At 34.7% G+C, this 20,549-nt stretch overlaps 1 protein-coding gene across 1 annotated transcript; it reads right to left on the reverse strand.

Annotated features, from left to right (window-relative positions):
- Positions 1-6: 6 nt before the first annotated feature.
- LOC138331571 (deoxyhypusine synthase-like) lies at positions 7-15,226 on the reverse strand. Its single transcript, XM_069279272.1, has 10 exons — positions 14,997-15,226; positions 11,981-12,200; positions 6,239-6,438; positions 4,777-4,941; positions 3,813-4,031; positions 3,311-3,397; positions 2,740-2,845; positions 2,227-2,330; positions 1,831-1,956; positions 7-1,232 (listed from the first exon to the last, which is right to left on the reverse strand). The coding sequence occupies exons 2-10, from the start codon at positions 11,997-11,999 to the stop codon at positions 1,137-1,139; spliced, it is 1,122 nt and encodes a 373-aa protein (XP_069135373.1). The 5' UTR covers positions 12,000-12,200; positions 14,997-15,226; the 3' UTR covers positions 7-1,136.
- Between the last annotated feature and the right edge of the window lie 5,323 nt (positions 15,227-20,549).

A 20,549-nucleotide genomic window follows, 5' to 3' on the forward strand; every position in this document is an offset into this window, starting at 1 on the left:
CTGCCTTGCGGCCATCTTGTTGACCGATCGGTCCAAAAACGCAATATGCACAACTAAGGTCCTAGGAGAATCAACATATGAAATTTGAGAATGATCCCTTCCGTATTTTCTGAGAAATAGTGATAACAAACTTTAACTATCAAATCCAAGATGGCTGCCTGGCCGTCATCTCGTTGACGATCGGTCCCAAAACGAATTATGCACACTAAAGGGCCTAGGGGAGCCTTCATATGAAATTTGAGAATATTCCCCTTCAGTACTTTCTGAGAAATAGTGACAACAAATCCTGACGGTCATCTTGTCGACAGATCAGTACTTTATGAGTTACAGCGATAACAAACTATAACTATCAAAATCCAAGATGGCTGCCTGGAGGCCATCTTGTTGACCGATTGGTCCCAAAACACAATGTGCACAACTAGGACCCTAGTGGAACCTGTACATGAAATTTGAGAATGATCCATCCAATGCTTTCTGAGAAATAGCGATAACAAGAATTGTTCACGAACGGACAGACAGATGATTGACCACAGACAAAAAGCAATTTGAATAAAAAATGTAGTACAAGATGAAAAAAGACACCCATTTAAATATCTACTGCTTAGATATAATTATTGCATATTAAAAAAGTCTCTTTATTTTTCAAAGGCAAACCTGAAGTGAAAAATAAAACATAAAAAGTTGTAGCATAATATGTTTCAAATTTCATCATCAGATTATCTTGCACATAAACGGTAGTATATTAAGATTGTAATTATCGACGAATGAAGACAACGAACTGAATGCTCTGTCTATTAGCGTACATATATCAAACATTCTCTGATAATAGAAATTTCTGACGCACAAATACAATCAAATTTTTGTATCACATTCTACATATCATAGACAGTAACCCCCCAGTGGTCTTATAGATATACAAATAATGGATAATAGAATATTCAAGGAGCGAATTAATATTACTTACCTTAAGACCATATGGTAATGAATTAATCTTACACACACACTTTTCTTCTGACTGCGTAAGTATGGATAAGTCATTGGAAATAAAACTTGGATATAAAAATCAGACTTCACCAAACACTATCACATTAACAGCAAGAGTTTAATATCCATCAGACCAGCATTAAAGAAACAGTTCATTCTGACTGATGCAGGGTTTGATATTCCTTTTCTCTGCGGGCAAATGTTTCGGCAACCATTAGAGGGAAAACTAGTGTAGCTTCAGCACTGAGCTGCAAAATAACAAATTCAATTTTTATATTTGAATGGTAACAATAGTCTCACTTGGATATATCAAGTGGTAAATGCCTTTTGAGGATGCTATAAAATATTCATAGGAATCGTATTTGACCAAATTTAACATCCCCCTTTCTTGCCCAACTTCTTTGACCTCTTGGGATATATATCATTTGCTGAAGGAATATTCAGCCATCGGATCAAATATCAGTTTTAAAATAACATATGTACCTTCAGTATGTATAAATAATGTATTATTTGTTAAAAGTTTCTGTTGGGGAAATATACTTAATAGAAAACTTCTGGTTATCTTATATGTATAAAGGACTGACTAACACATCTGTTTAATGTATTTTGGCAATCACAATCACAAGTATCTTTATTAACTAGTAGGTAATACCAGAATAACTAGTGACCCATTTCTATTGAATATACCCTAAAACTTGTGTAATTTGTGCACTTTTCCTGTGCAAAAGTAAAATTTGAAGTTGGAGGTGTGCAAATTCCATTAATAGTGCATGTTTTAAAATTTTAGTTCCCTGAGTGACTATCAGACCAAACGATAGATACACTATTATCAGATAACGTACATACTTTTACAGGTGTAGCATCCTTCTTTATTTTTCCCCAGGACACCGCCTCATCAGGAGTAGCTCCAGCGTCACTACCATCAAACTCACTGGCTGTGTTCACATACACACAGAAATCTGCCCCATTCCTCTATTCGAAGACAGGAAAATATTTACTTATTAATTAATACATGTCTTGAGTTATGTGAAAACAACATGTTTTTTCTCTCTATTTTCTCTTTCATATAATAAGAAAATCAGAGTATTAGATGTACATGTGTCACCTGCGACTTAAGTCCTTGTACAGATACCTTGGACCTTCTGATTTTATAGCAGTCCTAAGCAAAAATGTATGACTTACCATGTAGCAAGAGTTACAGGTGTGACTTACCATTAAGTTAGCATTACAGGTGTGACTTACCATTAAGTTAGCATTACAGGTATGATGTTTGACAAGTCCGCCTCCCAGGATGATCATACCAGTATTGATAGCATACACCGCCTGGTTATTCATTCTCCGGATATCTGGACAAGGCACCAAATCAAAAGTGTGAGTTTGTGGTGTACGATTACTTATGTATAGGTCGCCATGGGACTTTTATTAAAGCTTTATCCTAGTTTTTGATATGGCACAACTTGACAACAACCAGTTGCAAGAACATGATATGTCTCCAGGTAGCTGCAGCCAGCTAAATTATGATGTCTAAGAATAGGCTACAGGTGAAAGTTCTAAAACATTTTCTTGTTTTATTAATCACACTTCATAATCTTATGAATTTACTTAATTATTAAAATATACCAATTAATTACATATCTTTAAAAAATAAGTAAAAGTGTAATCAATAAAATAATTTGCAATATGACGATGCAAAATATAAAGCTTATTTTATTTCGAAATAAATAAGATGATGTGTTGCTTGAGCGTCAAGCCTACCTTCGATGATATCTAGCACTAAGCCTGGTTTTCTGTAGGAATGGAAGTAAAGCATGTCTCCAATAGATCCATCAGTGAGTGCAGGGCAAAACACAGGAATATTGTTCTACAAACAAATAGAATAATAAAATATAATACAAAAAATGATTCTCCCATCCCCCAATTAAGCAATTTGACTTCAATTATACAACTGAATCTATGCTTCAAATCTAGTGTGAAGTTTTAATGAGAGCAAAATTTTTGCAGGATAGTAAGGCTGGTGATCAATAAGAACACAAAGAAATACTGTAAAACAAGTTATTTTTGTGTGCTATTAAATTCTGCAAATTTCGCTGATGATCAGAAACAGCAAAACTTAATTGTTGCGAAAATGCTCCAATATATTGTGTCAACCTTCATCACGAAAACCCACGCAATCACATAAGCCACCGGCCTAGAAACAATAGAAGCATATGACTCAAAATTTCCAAATTAAATCGCTGTTAAAGGTTGTTAGGCAGGCATGGAAATGTGAAATTAGGTTGTCATGACAACAAATTGCTTAATAGTTGTTTTGATATTGATAGGTTACCTTGTAAGCCCAGTAATACACAGAATCTGGGTTGTCAATCTCCTTGCCAAGTCGAGCTATAAACTTGGACGGACACCATAGAGTTCCCTGCAAAACAAAGCAAAACAAATAACACCGATGTAATGTTTAATTTATCAGACTTGCTTTTGGCTGAGATGGAAGCACACATTTAAAGAGTTCTTTTTTGTGTAAGAAGAAAACCAAAGGGGCATAAACGACCCAGGCAGCTGCATGTTAATAGCTAAGGATGTCAAGTTTTCCATAAAATATTATATGTACAGAGCAATACCCAACATTAAAGCCATACAGTCAACCAAAGAGCACCATTATTTAATTCTTTTGATGTCTGTTTTACATCAAAGGACCAAACTACCTGTCTCATATGTTGTCACACACAGCGCCTTCAGTTATGCAATGACATAGTCCAGGGATGGATATAACGACAGTGATTTATAGTAACACCTGGAATATTAATGATTAATTGTAACATAAAATCTTTTACCTCTTCTTGTTGTTCTTTGAGCATCATGTCGAGTTTGGGCATGAGCCAGTCCTCAAATAGACCGTAATTGTCGTTAGGTACGAGTAGATTTCCAATTCTGTTGATTCCTTTCTCGCGCAGTTCTTTGCCCTTGAGACTGAAGTCTCCGAGGAATGTCGGAGCTAGACACTTGATAAAGTCCTCCTCCACACCTCCTGCTGTGGTCACTATACAGTCCACCTATAATATAGCCATACGTTATATAATATATGAAATTATGGAATTAATGTATGGAGGTCAAGCATAAATTAATTCACTACTGTAGGAAACTTTTAAGGAATCTTTCTCAATACAGAGAGGATATTTCATGAGTGACTATGTGATATGAAATTTATCAAACGAGTTCAATAATTTGATATGCCACGAGTCTTTTTAACAAGTTTGATAAATTTCATATCACACAGACACAAGTGAAAGATTCTATTTATCACATAATTTTATTAATAGAAATATAAGTAATACTTAAAATTTCGTCTCCATATACAACAACTTGGAAATCTGGCTCGGATGTGACATTTCCGTCTACTGAGACAATAATATTACGTCATATATTGATTACGACGTCAATATTACATGTGACGTCATAATAGTGCTATTAAACAATGGGTCTTACGATATTTATGACATGACCGTATGATATGACTGGACGGGCCAGTTACGTGATAGAGTCAGTTATTAAAAAAGTTTTCTGACACAAAAATTTATCATATTTCAATAAATGTGAAGTATCTGTAACAAACTAATAACTTTGTGAGGTCAAGAGTATAATTATAATTTCCAGATAGTGACGTAACGTTACACACATGGAAGGGACTGTCTATGTTCATGCTATAGGCATTATAATTTGATGAATGCAAATCATCATTTGTAGCAAATAATGACTTAATTGTGAGGTTAACAGTTTATCAATTATTTATTTCCTTACCATATTATGCTGTACAAGGTACTTGAAGACCTCTCGCACACCTGATGATATGAGATTAGAGGTGTAGCTAAGAAAAATTGTACAGTTAGATCGTTTCCTTTGTACAGGGTTCAAATTGATCTCCTCTTGTCGATCAAGTGGAACAGGCTCCATCTTCTTATCAATCTGTGTTAAACAATAAAAATGTTAGAATTAGAATAGTAATTTAAGAGAAATGGATTGTCTACAGAGCATACTTTAAAGCGTAATACAAAGATGGAAAATAAGACAATAAGGTAAAGAAATGACAGAGATGCTTCAAAAGCTAGCATATAATCAGAAAATTACCACGGTCCACCCAGGTTTTTAAATCTTATAGTCACAGTGGGATATTTTCTTGATACATACCAATAATATAACAGCCAACCACTGGCCATGCATTTACTATTATACAAAATAGCAATACAAAAGTCTTTGTCTCTTTTATCATTGAGAGTGAAATGTCAAAAATTAGAAATATTGAATCCTTACATTGTGAAGAATTATCTCCACTTGGGAGCAGGTTCATACAAGAAAATTACATATTTTTTTTCAGAATATATGTGTAATTTTTACTAAGAGAAAATAGCACCACAAGGCATTAATTAGACCATAAAATTTGAAATGACATATTTAAACTCTCCTTTGCACAATCCGACGATTAATTGGGAAATATCCATCATAGAAATGAAGTCATCTGAACCTTTCTTGCCAAGATCTCATAAGTAATCACACTCTCATCATCATACTTTTATTATAATAGCACAATAGGAATCTACGATATATCAATATTCTGTATTTGCATATTACAGAGTTATCTGCCCTTATGAGTAGGTAGTCATTGTGACGTCATGTGTTTGCGAGCGAACGTCATATTTTTTGGAGAAAGGGACTTAAATTGCGATCATAAAATAATGACGTAACAATCTATACCTATCAGCAAGGGAGCTAACTCTGTAATATGCAAAGACGGAATTGAGACAGATATATACATACATTCTATAACAATTATCTGTCAAGAAAGGACCAACAAGTAAAAATCTTATCAAAAGAGATCTCACAATCCATGCAACAACTGTAATAAATTTAGTGTTTAATGGTTAATGGTTTCATTTTGCGATTCATATGTACGATTTGGCCTTTTGTAGATAGATTTAATTTATCCAATTGTCCTGGGGTAATCTAGGGATCACCCCAACCACTCTTGCCCATCTATAATCCCAGACCTAAATCATAAATATTTTGTATTGTGTGTCTCGTTAAGACTGGATGCAAGGTTGAAAGTTTTTTGTATAATTTAATTTTTTTCTGTACATTAATTGTGCCTTTTGCATGTGACATTTTAATAAAAAAAAAAATATTCATTGGATTTGAAATTTTGCATTGCAAAACCTCTCTAAAGTTCAATATACAAACATGAATATAATTTTTTTTCAATTCATACCATTTTATTGATTTCCTTAACAGCCAGCCCGAAGTTGGTGGACTGAAATCCGGAGCAGGCGTACGTCTTTAGCAGCTCATGGTAGTTAATTCCTTTATTGAAGTCATAACCTTTGACCTTTGGGACAGTGTCCGGGATCTGTTCAGTAGACTTGACCAGCACAGCATCTGTTGTCATGGAGGGGGGTCCTGAAACCTGGTCTATAAGTCAAAAAATCTGGTGTCAATTAGTATAATTTTTGCTTCTGTCTTAATTTGTAATAGGTGCAGGTAAAGTTACGACAATTTTTCAAACATCAAATATGACATCAAATGTATACCTATACCAGGTATTTATTAAACTAAATATTAAGTATAAATATCAACTATATCATTAACATCAATTTAAACTATATTTTTATGAGTACACAAGAGGTTTTAGAGTGGTAGAAAACTGCAGGAGTGCCTGAAGATAATGCATGTGATCTGGCAGGTGAACCTTGACCTTTTCATGTCCGTGCTGGAGATCAAACCCCAGCCAGGTGAAAGGTAAGTGGCTTAACCTTTATACCATCTGTTTATCTCATTCTAAATATCTAATATTTTAAATTAATAATTATTGATTTCAACATCTGTTAAAAATACATCACATATCTCTTTATATTGTCAATTGACCTATAATTATTGTGTTGTCACTTGATGAAATTTTTTTTTATATCAATGACTATATGTACAAATGTATATACATACATGTACATTGAATTTGACCAAAATCCTAACTGCATTTATGTATCAAAGAACACTGCATGTTATGAAGTGAAGAATTTTCTTTTCTTGCATGCAGAAGTTTATTATTTTAAAATTACCTGGCAGTAACAAGGCTCTGTCATATGTATACATGGAGGATAGGGGTATTCCACCCAAGAGGTCATAAAATGTGTAAAACCTAAGGCTTGCCGAAAACATATAGGATCCAGCAAACAAGATTTTGATACAAGTGTCCGATCTTTGTTGTGATACAGGATTGTACAGTCCATAGCGATCTTACATCGGCAAACTCTATATAACATAGCGTGATATGAGAAAATATATGTTCCTTTACAATATCATCATAAACAATTAAAATGAGGTCAAAAATAGATAGGTTGAAATTCTTAAAGAGACCAAAATGTGTGTTTACTGGCCGGCATGGGGTGAATACAATATAATGCATTGCTCTTCATGCATGATTGCAGACACATTTTTTAAGTACCTGGTAGATTATGAATTTAAAATATGCAGACCAATATATGATCTGACTCTTCACTAAAAAGTTCTATGTACTGTAATTTTCATTCTCTCGAATAAAATGTTCACCCAGTTATGGCACATATACCATAACTTTAAGCAATTTAACCTTCAAATGACCTCAAAGTGATTTCACACTTGACTTCATAATTTGCAATAAATCGTCAAAGCATATAAATATCTAGCATATTAACATAGGTACATGTCCTTACTTTGTTGCTTAAAATCTTTTTTTTGAAAATCAGATGTAAAGAAAGAAAAGTAAAACAAGTTAAACTAGATTTGATCGCGATCAAAACACGGGATTTCCACCTATGTAATGATATAAGTAATGTTAGCGAACGGACGATTGCTTGAACGAACGGGCGATGTCACTCAATATTAATCAGAAAGCGTTTCTTACGAAAGTAGTCTGGTCCAACTGAAAAACAGATTAAGGGGAATCCCCCTTTGGGCAGAAGATTTCATAGAGATGTAGCAGGGCTTGTAAATACTAAAATAGTCTGTGCTTTATGGGAATATATATGGTGTCGTGGTCCTGTGCTAGCTGTAAGAGTGCGTGTGTATCTTGTACACGTAGAGCTGTCGTGCACAATATGTCATTGTATCGAGCGCCTGTGTTGTGTTCCGTCTTCGTATTGGTCGATCGTGCATGTATTGTTATAGTCGGGTATATATATGGGTGTTCTATCCATTTCATTGCGGTGTACTGAAGGATTGAGTTCCTGAACCTAATAGGTTTTAAATAGAGGTGGGTAATAGGAAGCAGGAAGGGGACATGTTTATAGGTATAGGGTGGTAGGGTTGTAAGTGGGGCATGGAGGGGTTGACGGGGGATATATTGTAAATATATGTGTTAGTCTCGTCGTTGTTGGGCCCCACGTCTTGTGTAAAACATCGTGTAATATGTCATTATAAATAAATATTGTTACGTGTTAAAAGTATTTGTCTCGTTTTCCTTCACCGGCAAAAATCAAGCAAAACCCTACGAACCTGGGTTGAAACACACAGGTAGGGAGCCGGGTGTAGTTTGTAGTTATTAACAAACTGGGCCCGTCTCGCTCCTATTACAGAGAGGTGAATACTGCTGATTGGATATACTCAAGGTACATCAGTTAATGGTTAATGTGTGGGTCGGGCAATACATGTAGATGTAAAATTTGTAAAGAATTTTGATAACTTCATTTAACCTGAATAGTAGCAAACGTTAACACGGTCCTCTATGGGAATTTATTTGGTTCTGTGATCTCAAAACGGCCGGGTATTTTCCCAAAATAGCACCGGTTGTGCTTAAACATCCGGTGTCACAGGTGACAGCTGTGCCACACACATAAAAGGTTTTTAAACCTGTCAGTTATTGGGTTTGTGCATTACTGTTGTTGTTTGTTTGTTCAAATGTACGTCCTATTAACAGCTAGGGCCACGTAAGGACGGCCTCCCATGTATGCGGTTTAGCTACACATGTACGTGTATGTACGCAAACATGTGTACATTGTTCATATATACGTGTACATGTAGAACTTAAACATCTCGAAAAGTATTCAAAACTAAATGAAAAAAGACCTTCGAAACGGCCCGTGTGTATATAAGATTGAGCCCAGGACAGAATTTTAACCCGGCCGCTGATTGGCTGGCTAATTATGAATTTCAAAAGTTAAAATGTTTTCTGACAGGTAATTATTCATTGATAACCATGATGTGATTTTTGAAATTCAGATTGAGATTTAGGTTCAAAATATCAATTTTGATAATGAATAGGTTTTCAGTATTTTTTAAAGTGCAAAAATTCTCCTTTTCATATGAAGATCTGGGACCAATGCGGAATAACTCGTACGATTAGAGTTTTAGTATTAGATATGGATTATCTCCCTTTGGCCACAGGCCACATCATGTAATCTCAACTACACAACACCCAACGCACTAAATAAAATCGCCGAAAGGACAATTGATGTTCTATACCTCCGCCATTTGGAATCATATAGCATTGAAATTGGTCAATATATGTGTCTGAGAGCGTACCCTTTCACATTCGATTCAAAACCTTTCTCTTGGAAATTTCTTAAATTACGGTAAAATTTACGTTAAAAAAGTGAACGAAACGCCATATTCGGAGGGGTGTATTTCCACCATTTTCAAATTCCTGATTTTGAAATTATAACACTGTACAGACAATATATCAATGTCTACATTTACATAAAATCAACACCCTGCATGAGATGATAAAGGCCATACGAGCTCACAAATAACGGAAAAAAATAAGGAAATGGAACAAATTGACATATTTGAAGAGCTATATTTCCGCCATTTTTCTATGTAACCCCTTAAAAATCAATAACTTTTCAAAACAAAAGTTAATACAACATAGGTATGAAAAATCAACATTGTACATACAGGTTTAAAGGCGCTGAAACGCGTGCCGCAAGGACAAATATAAACTAAAATTTCGATTTTTGATGTCCTATATCTCCGCCATTTTGAATCTTATGACCTTGAACTTGGTCATTTTATGTGTCTGAAAGCATGCTCTTTCACATCCATTTCAAAACATTTCTCTTTGAATTTTCATGAATTACGCTAAAATTTACGTTAAAAAATGAACGAAACGCCATATTCGGAGGGCTATATTTCCGACATTTTCGAATTCATGTCTTTGAAATTAAAAACCTCTACAGACGATAGGCAAAAGTTTACATTTACAAAAAATCAACACCCTACATGAGATGATAAAGGCCCTACGAGCTCACAAATAACGGAAAAAAATAAGAAAATGAAACAAATTGCCATATTTGGAGAGCTATATTTCCGCCATTTTTCTATATAACCCCTTTAAAATAAATAACTTTTGAAGACAAAAGTTCATACAACATAGGTATGAAAAATCAACACTGTACATACAGGTTTAAAGGCGCTAAAACGTCTCGTGCAAGGACAAATATAAACTAAAATTTCGATTTTCGATGTCCTATATCTCCGCCATTTTGAATCTTATGACCTTGAACTTGGTCATTTTATGTGTCTGAAAGTATGCTCTTTCTCATCCAATTCAAAACATTTCTCTTTGAATTTTCATGAATTACGCTAAAATTTACGTTAAAAAAATGAACGAACGTTTTTGACCTTTGTTTGACCCCGTAGCGAACTCTTGACCTTGACATTATCTCTGATAACATGGCATGGGAAAAGCACGCGCAATGTCAATATCTGTCTGAATAACAAAACGTGAACGATGTACACCGTACGGTAATGAAGTTATGAGCGTTTAAACTTCGTTCCAAAAAATTGTTTTTTTACGTCTATGACCTTGACCTTGAACATTTTTGTAAAAAATCGAACGTACATTTCAAGAACTTATGTACGTTCATAACGTGTCCAAAGTTGAGCGTCGTACCTTATTCCGTTCGTGAGATATCTTGCTAACAAGATTTGTGGAAATAAGAAAAAAAAAGAAAAATTATAAGAAAAAAACATAACAATTACAATAGGGATTTCCATCCGTAAATGGAAATCCCTAAATATGGATGTCCCAGTCCATGGTAAGAGACTATCTACCGTATAGAATATATTGAATGAATAAAGGAATAATTTTGAATCCTGTATGAGTTTGAGTAGGAGAATAAATAATAGTGCATGAGTTTGGGTAAAAGAACAATTCAGGATCTTGTATGAGTTTAAGACAATGTAGAATAGAATCCTGCATGGGTTTTTCATGTATACATTGTAGGTACTCCTATATATTTAAACAGAAAAAGGTGATACGGTAGATGTTTATTTTACTATCCTACAACCTGTTGGCAAGCATCGAGCTGACATGACAGTACTGACAATTAATTTAATGTATTCCATGGTTACGCTTCATGCACTGATGATGTTATGTCATGTATTTAGAAAATTTTGAATATGAGCTCAGATCACTGATTTGTCTGAAACTATTTATATGCAAAACTGCGGTTATCTTTTCCTATCAACCATGTAGGATCACAGGAGAAAATGAAAACTTTCACTCATAAAATAACTCTGTTTAGTCTAAAAGGACATCTTGTTTCACAGTCCCCGTCTTCCTAAATAAGTACATTGTAAATATTTAAAAGGTGGTTAATATATGATGGTAGTCAGGGATTTCACTCCCGTTTTAACTTTTGGATTCCCAGGGACTCCTAGGTTTGAAGTTTGCTAGTCCCTTATGAAAACATTGGAGTCTTTTTGCTAATATTTATTGTAGATCTTGATATAAACTTTCTACGCTGTACTAGAAAATATGTCTTGTACAGTTGTACTGTAATTACTGTATATGCTTTTAAAAAAATAGACAATTACTGCTTCTACTTCAACTAATTGACCTGTAATTTTCATTTTAAATTCCTTCCACATTGAGTCCCAAGAACTCCCATCATTTTATTTTAGGAGTCCCCAGGCATTTTTGTGCGTCAAAGACGTAGAAAACCTGGTTTCGGGATATCCCTGGTAGTTATATACATACCTGAACTAGGTGTAGACATCTTCACAAGTTTCTGGGGGTTTCTGTATAGGCGTTACAAGTTTGTCCAGCAGTTAAGAAGAGTACAATATCCTTGTACCGGAGTGAATCCAAGGATGTAATTCAATAGAGATGTATGTTGTGAGTAATTTCTATAGCTCGGTGGATTTGATCCAGACCTGATCAACGAAGCTTGTAGGACTAAGGCCTCATGATTTCAACTCTGAAATATAATGTATGCTAATGAAAAATAATAATGTTCAGCAGCTGGGAATTCTTGACAGATGGAAGGATACATATTATATTTTATACCAATGGCTTCATATATTTATCATCTGACTTCCCTGTTTTCTCATTTAATATAGTCAATTCATAAATTTTGTTTATTACACATGTGTTTAATATAACCTATTGCTGCATTTTCATCAAAATGGTCATACATGTACATCAAGTATAATTTACAGTACATATTGAAGTTATATGGAACAGCCATTTTTTATATCAACAAACAAACATACAAATACACCAACTTTAATACAAAAATGTGTATTAGTAACAAAATGTTTCTTCATGATATTACATTAAACTTATCAAATGATTTTGAAGAAATTATCTAGTGATGCTTGCAGACCCTTATGTGCCAATATTAATGCTAATTTTTAAAAGCCACATCATCAATATACTAACAGATGGTTGTAGTCAAAATATCATAGTTTTAATAATTATATTAATAAAGTGTTGAAATTAATATTGAATATCTATCAATATTGATAGATGTTTGCCATCAAAATGTCAGTTATCAAATCCATGTATTTAAATGGCTTTCAACAAAGAGATCTTGTGAGTCACTGCAGCTACATGTATCAGACTTTATCAATGATGTACAAAGTTAAGGTTCTGGTAAACAAACAGACATGTTATTTATGGACTTTAAGGGTTCTGATAAGGTTTGCCATCTCCTTTTAACTCACAAGTTATATCATTATGGAATTCAGGGGAAAACAATATCTTGAATAAGTGTGTAAAAGCTATCTGGGCCCCGTAACCATAAAAAATTTGCTACTTTAGAGGCGAACTGGAAAATGGCTTTCCATCCTGGTAAATACACATATGTAAAGTACTATCAATACTTAGAAGCCAGTTTTCTATCAGTACACTCTGCATGGCCAAATACAATGTACTAGCTCAAGCTGACAGCCATGCTTATACCTAGAGGTGACCATATATCCTCTGACCTGAAGTGGGTTTTGGGTTTTATATGTCCTATAAAAAGCCAGGGTTATGTAAGGACATGCTAGGTGGAGGAAAGCCGGAGTACCAGGAGTACCAGGAGAACCAGTGGTCAGCACCTAGCAACTACCCCACATGGGATTTGAACTCGCTACACAGAGGTTGATGGCTTGTGGTCATATGTCAAGACATCTTAACTACTTGGCCACCATGGCCCCGACATGAAGTGGAGTGCCCACATTAGTACAAGTACTTTAATGTAACAGAAAAGGAGGGAAAGGAGAAAATGTAGCGGCCAGACAGGGATTTGAACCGAGACCCTCTGGACAATAGTCAAGTGCTCTACCGACTGAGCTACATGGTCAACAATGATCGAGCCAGTCCAATCCCGCTACACTAATGTCTGAATAGTGCTTCCTATGGTGTAACTTCAGTAGACCAAATAGCTGCTTGATTTGTCAACAACCGTCACAACCTCAAGTGTTCAGTCTGTGGCAGTGCTTGTTAATTTCAGTAAAGTTTGATTAAAAACCTTGTCAGATTTTCACTATTACCTGATTGGCAATATTAGTATTTTGCACTTTTATATTATTTTTAATTCGTTGTCATCATTACCTGTCATATGTCTATTTTAATACATGTACCTGTCAAACCCGTCTGTCTAGTTTGTGTCCATCAGAGTGTTTGTCACGTGCATTATGCTTTAATGTAAATGTTTTGTGTTATCACGTGACTGTGTCTTTGTACATGTACGTACTGTGTACCTGTAAATTGTATTTCATTCCCGCACACGACACGAGACCGTCTTGACGTACCAACATTATATAGCTATCTACAGCAAAATATATATATTCTATATACGACTTGCAGAGAGCAGCAGTTTATTCTAAAATACTATTTAACTATGTAGACGGAAGGAACTTGTACGGTTCCCTTCATAACCCCTGTCGGACTGATATGGTATATATATTGTGTAATTTGTCAAGCTTTATATGTAAAACAGAAGTAATGTACATATTACATTACTTATGATTCCTATCTTAATTCTGCAATTCATCATTGACAGAATAATGTATGTTTATTTACGCTAAGTTGTAACGTTAATCGTAACTGCTACAGAGAATTTGTATCATGTATAAGTGATAAAAAATATTTTGTGAAGTGTACATATATAATATCGTCTAGTTTTATTGTACATGTATTTGTTCTTATATGTTGTATTTGTTATTGTAGGGTTTTGTTTCTGCTAAATAAACGTTTAAAAGGAAACACCAGTCTTTGGCAATTGAATGTAGATTTGACCCGGCTACAAGTCTATGATAAACAACCTTCAGTGGCAGAACCTATTAATTAGCCTGTCGTCATGATGCCTGTTTAGATTCATGTAGAGGGAATGGATTATATCAACAATGACAACATGTTATATCAACACTTTAAAAACTGCTTAGATCAAACTTAATATATAATGGCTTTAATAGAAATATTATTGTGACTGAAGTGTCGCAGATTTGCAGCCATTAGATATTGAATCCAGTGAAGCGTTGCCTGTGTAACTGGTATCGAAACCTACTACTCGGATATAAGTATTTTAACGGTTTAACAATGGCCAATGCGTCTCTAATTTGTGTCTATTAGATACAATTCACGACTAAATAACGAAAAATATACAATGATATAGTAATAAATTAGCAACTGCAAACTAGTTTAGTAACTGTTGTATTGTAAACAGTGCGTCAAAACTGGTAACGCCTCGTGGATAGCACGTGGCAATATAGAGAAAATAACTTACCTTATCAAATTCTAAATGATGACAGCTCCTGATCAACTAAGTACTGTACACTCCAGCTACAAGGGTGCTAGTATAATCGCGAACCACAGTATATTTACCGTTTTACAGTTGCATATTATTCGTGCAATATCTAGTTGTGTTGTCTGCACGCAATCCGCGTCAAAGATCCGGATAGCGCAGACGCTTGTAAAAACTAAAATAGGAGTCGTTAGAAAAGAAATCCGGACACTAGCGTCTGTATGATTTATTTTTTTTAGTTTATGTTATTAGTACACTGTTAGAAACGAGATTTTTTTTATAAACAACACTGTAAATGCACAGACAGTAAATTTGATACTGTATTGAAATGCTCTTTATGTAAATATTTTCAAACTGTTTGCGATGTCACGACGATATTCCAATGTGCATTATAAGTTCCCAGGTAGCCTGTGCATACCCTTTCTTTATCTTGAGTTATGACTCGATCGGTTCTCTCTTTGAGGAAATCCATGGTATATGGTCTGCAATATTGATTTGCAAAGCGTCTCATTCGTATTCCAAGTCATCCTCGATACTCCCAGGGTTCCGATCACTTACGATCTCTACACCCCTGGACTATTAGCATACATGCCATATTTTTTCTAGGGGTGGAAAGGGAGATTGATAACCATTTTAAGGGATTTTTGGTCTCAAAAGAGGGAGGTATATACGCGCGACACATATGAATAAATTAAATATCTGCTTTTTTATGATGAAATTCTGCATTCATATTGAATTTTACTGAAATAAAGGAATGTGTGGTTTTGCAAAGGTAGTCACATCCCTATATACACCCAGTTCTGGAGCAGTTTTATTGTTCGAAATATTAGACTGGGCTTTTTATTAATCTTTCACAATAACGGATAATTAACTTAGATAAAGTTCTTAAATTTACAAGCACTAAATTAAAAAAAAACAGAATCGTTACAGTAGTATTCAAAATGTAATTTAATCTGAGAGAAAAAAAAAAAGTAAATTTCTTTTTAATTTTATTTATTTAAATTCAGTTACTACTGATAATTTTTATTATTAATATTTTTTTTTCTAAAAATAAATTCACACAGAAATTTAAAAAAAATAATACTTTTACCATTTTTAAAAACGTGGTTATTAGGAAATCCGGAAATTCTCTAAAATCCGGATAATCTATTACAATTACCCAAAATGGCGGCCATTACGATTGCAAAGTTTGTGACATCAATCAAATACAGATAGGCCTATTTAACATTAAAAAACGTGAGTAAATCATTCACAGTTGTAAGCAGTATTTGTTTTGTTGTAATGCTCACTAGCTGTAGTCATAAAATTTATTGAAAGGCCAGCTGATTGTTTTCTAGGCGGCCGATCGCCTGCTTGACTTCAGTTTACGTAATACACAGACGAGTGAAAGTGACACCACAAGCCAAGGTGGAAATAGCCCAAGGCTGCTAATTAGGGCCACTTGGGTGTTGGTCAGGGGGTCAGGGAGTGGTTACTCTCGTGCTAAAATTAACCTAGCATGTACACAAATGTGGCAACGAAAATAAAACGGAGGGGTTTATAGAAATCGGGAATTTAGACTCTCCTGTCGGGAGACAATAAAAGGCTTTAAAATAAGGGAGGTTTTGTCTCACGCCGGGAAGTATGGCATGTATGTATTAGATTTCCATTGAAGACTACAGAGAGAGCGACGCCCAACATCAAAGCCACAGCCAACATGTACCGTTATATCAAACGACTAAATTACCTATTCTGCTCTGTTGTGCCTCTAATTTTACTAGAAGAAAGTCCAGGGTTGTAGAGATCGTAAGTATGGAGGATGATTCTAAATAGTCCGCTAAACCTGTCTATATTATTAGTTTTTTTTTTGCCTAATATATATATATAAGACAAAAAAATAAATATAAAAAAGTCTAATAATGTAGGCAGGTTTAGCGGACAACAGGCGCGTATACGTAGCTACCACATATTCCGATACTCCCGTGCACCACATCATTGTCACGTTCATTTTAGAATACTGATAACTTTTAGATTTCTCTTTACTTGACTCCCATGAGTATCATAGGGATCTGAGAATTAGTTACAGATTATATAATAACGATAAAAATCTTATTCTACATGGTACTATATATACGTATATAGTACCATGTAGAGTACGATTTTTATCGTTTTTTAATCTAGACCTCTAAAACGTCTAAAAATGTTCTTAGGGCACTCTGGTGGGTCCATGATTATATAATCTGTAACTAATTCTCAGATCCCTGTGATGATGATATACAATCAATTTTATTTAAAGGCCCACTACCTTTCCGAAACGGCTTTTAATTTTTAAAATGGGAATGTAAAACAAGATCGATAATTTTGTAGAGTCCTAAAAATTATTAACTTACCGTTAATACTACATTTAACATCACCTTCTGAACGATTTGATTAAAATAAATAAAATGTTTATTTTCATAACGCGGGTCGTATTATGTTTCCCGCCGTCGTCCTAAATACCGCGCGGTAGTTGACTATCACTGCGCCAGACGGCAAAACAGCGAATTGACTCTCCACTGTTTTCATATATTACGCAGGCAATCTTGCATATGTTTGGTGTCGAAACCTTATTTTAGATCATCGGTATGCATTTTCTGGTGTTATTAATGTTTTTTATGAAACCTTTATATTTTGCTCCGGAAAGGTAATGGGCCTTTAAACGTTAGCGTTACGATGGTGACGAAATCCATAGGTATTGTATGGTGGCATATTTCTGTCATTGAGTTGCCGACTTACGACTTAATGATGTCGACATCATATAGGAAGGTGTCGACATAAACAGAAGAATATGTCGACTTACCCCATGTACATGCCCACATAATGATTCCAAGATAATCATGATAATGTAGAAAGTCGGTAACTCGGCGATTAATCGTGTTAATGCTCTGGTGTGACTCCGCGACTTGTCAGTTATTAATATAATGTCGACATCTAAACTACAGTGTAAAAGATGTCGACATCTGGTCTTGAAAGTGGAAATCAAATGCCACCCTTTCATAAAGCACAGTGTACATTGTATATGCAGCAAAGCACCATACAGGAGAGATCGACGTTGATTTTAATAATTCAGGTAGTTTTTATTTATTTGATTTCAAAATTAAAAATTGTGATCCTGCACATCCCGGCCACGCAGCTGAAGCCTGCGTGTACGTGTACATATGTAGCTGTAAGTCCGAGCTGAGGAAGTTAGAGTGCAAAAGTACTCTGCTTTGTACAACGAATTTCCATCATCCTCTTGGCCATAATCATTCATAATGTATATCCCATATAACCTGTGGGTTAAAAATTCATTTAAAAGCTGTTTGTGTTTTTGTTATCATTCGTACCAAGTCCATGTGGTACATACCATACTATACTATATTAAAAGAATGAATGACAAATGAAAAATGCAAAACAATGATTTTTTCATGTTTTATTTTCTTGCGAATCACAAAAAATACCAGTTACGTAATTTAAAAGCCATAAAGGTCACAGTACAGGTACACAATACACATTGGGAAACCAGCTTTACTTGTTAGCTTGCCCTGTCCATATATACATTTGTATACAAATATATTTACATCCCTCGATACACTTATATAAAGGCACAACGAATTTTTGTTACGGTCTAATCAATGGCCAGATTCAACCTTTGGGCTAAAAATCCTCCCGGGACGCGGTTTTAGCTCCAAACTCGGGATACATCTGTATCTATTTTTTTGAAGCCTAAAACACGCGTTCGTTGTAGTCAAACGTAGTAAAACAAGTCACGTGCTCATACCTCATTCATGCCATTGGCCGAAATATACAATTGCATAATGGGTACCTAGTGATCACGTGATTGGGTGTTTACTTCCAAATATGGTGATAGTTTGCTTGCCATTTATTCGGAAAAATTGATTTATTTGAAAATATTTAGACTCCAAAATATTATTAATATTGAATGCATATTATTTTGACTTGCACATATGTACTGTTTTACTATAAATAATGAACTGAAATGAGCTGTAAAACTGCCATTTTCACGTTTTGTAAATAAATGATATAATGCGAATTGACCAATTCAGTAGGTCTAACCGTCTAATCTAGGATCAGCGAAGATCGGCTACTCCCGGCTAAATTCGTAGAATTCTAAATTTATATTTATATATATAATTAACTGCTTTAGGTTTCAGAACAGATACATATAACACAGAGAAAATAAGATCTTCGTCAAAAGGCCAAATTATATATACTAAATACCAGGTCAGAGAAATCACTATATTTGGAAGTAAACACACACTCATGTGATCACTAGTTACCCATAATACAATTCCATATTTATTTCGGCCAATGGCATGAATGAGGTACAAGCACGTGACTTAAGCACTACGTTTGACTACATAGAACGCGTGTTTTGTACATGGACCATAAGGGGGAAAATCCCCCGCGGATCGGGGTTTCATTTCCACCATTTGAAATTGCTAAGCAATACTATCATATGTTTGTTTATTTTCCAAATTCTTTCCAAACAAATGGTTAAGCTTCCGCGTAGCCCATTTAGCTTTTTGGGAATCTATACATGTACTTGTACACTTACTAAGGAAAATGATGTGCATGCACGGGCTTATGAATGTGCTTAATTGGAACCTACATATATATATATACATGTATATATATGTAGGACCTAACTCATTATGCTTCGGCATGTTCCGTACGAAATGCCTAGATATAACTGGTTATTAGTATACCCATTAACAATTACTCTTCATAGATTGAAAGGTCTTAAGGCCCTCTACCAAAATTGTGAATTTCGTGACCCTGTGGTCGCGGAATTTTCCCCAAGGGAGAGAGTCAAATTTATCATAGTTTATATAGGGAAGCACATTTATGAGCATTATTTGCTCAATTTTCATAGGAAATGTAGCAGATGTAATGGAATCAACATGATGGCAACGTCATGATGGCAACATAATTGTCCGCCTGACTGTGTTTTGAGCTACACAAGCGCATGGGAGCAGTAGACAGATGAGTCAAATTGACAGACTAAATTTAATTCTTACAGATAAACACTTAGTTGCAATTGATAGATCAATAATATGAGAGCTATTAAAAATTAATTTGTTGAAAAAGATTTGGTTACATTGTAAATACTGGATCACTGATCGATGCCAGGAGATGCGCATATCAGTAAATGAGTTTATTTTTTATTTCAAATTCTTTAAAGCATTGTTGATTTTTCCTAAGTTGGACATTGAAATGGCAGAAGAAGGTTTTTTTCATGTCCTTGGCATTGTCTTCCTAAATTCCTATATAATCTACAAAGAAATGAGTCAACGCCCAGTTCTTCAAAGGGTATAAAGGTAATGAAATACAAATAAAAGTACATAACGTCAGCTGATGAAACATATGTAGTATGGAAAAGAAAATACATGTATATAGATTCAAGGATTTGGGCTTTGAAGTTGCATTTTAATGTTAAATATTAAAAAAAAAACAATCAGGAATCCGGAACTTTGATCATGTCCATATCTATATGAATGTTTTAAAGATGCTCCA

The sequence above is a fragment of the Argopecten irradians genome, chromosome 9, assembly GCF_041381155.1.
Source record: "Argopecten irradians isolate NY chromosome 9, Ai_NY, whole genome shotgun sequence".
In the NCBI taxonomy this organism is placed as follows: Eukaryota; Metazoa; Mollusca; class Bivalvia; order Pectinida; family Pectinidae; genus Argopecten; species Argopecten irradians.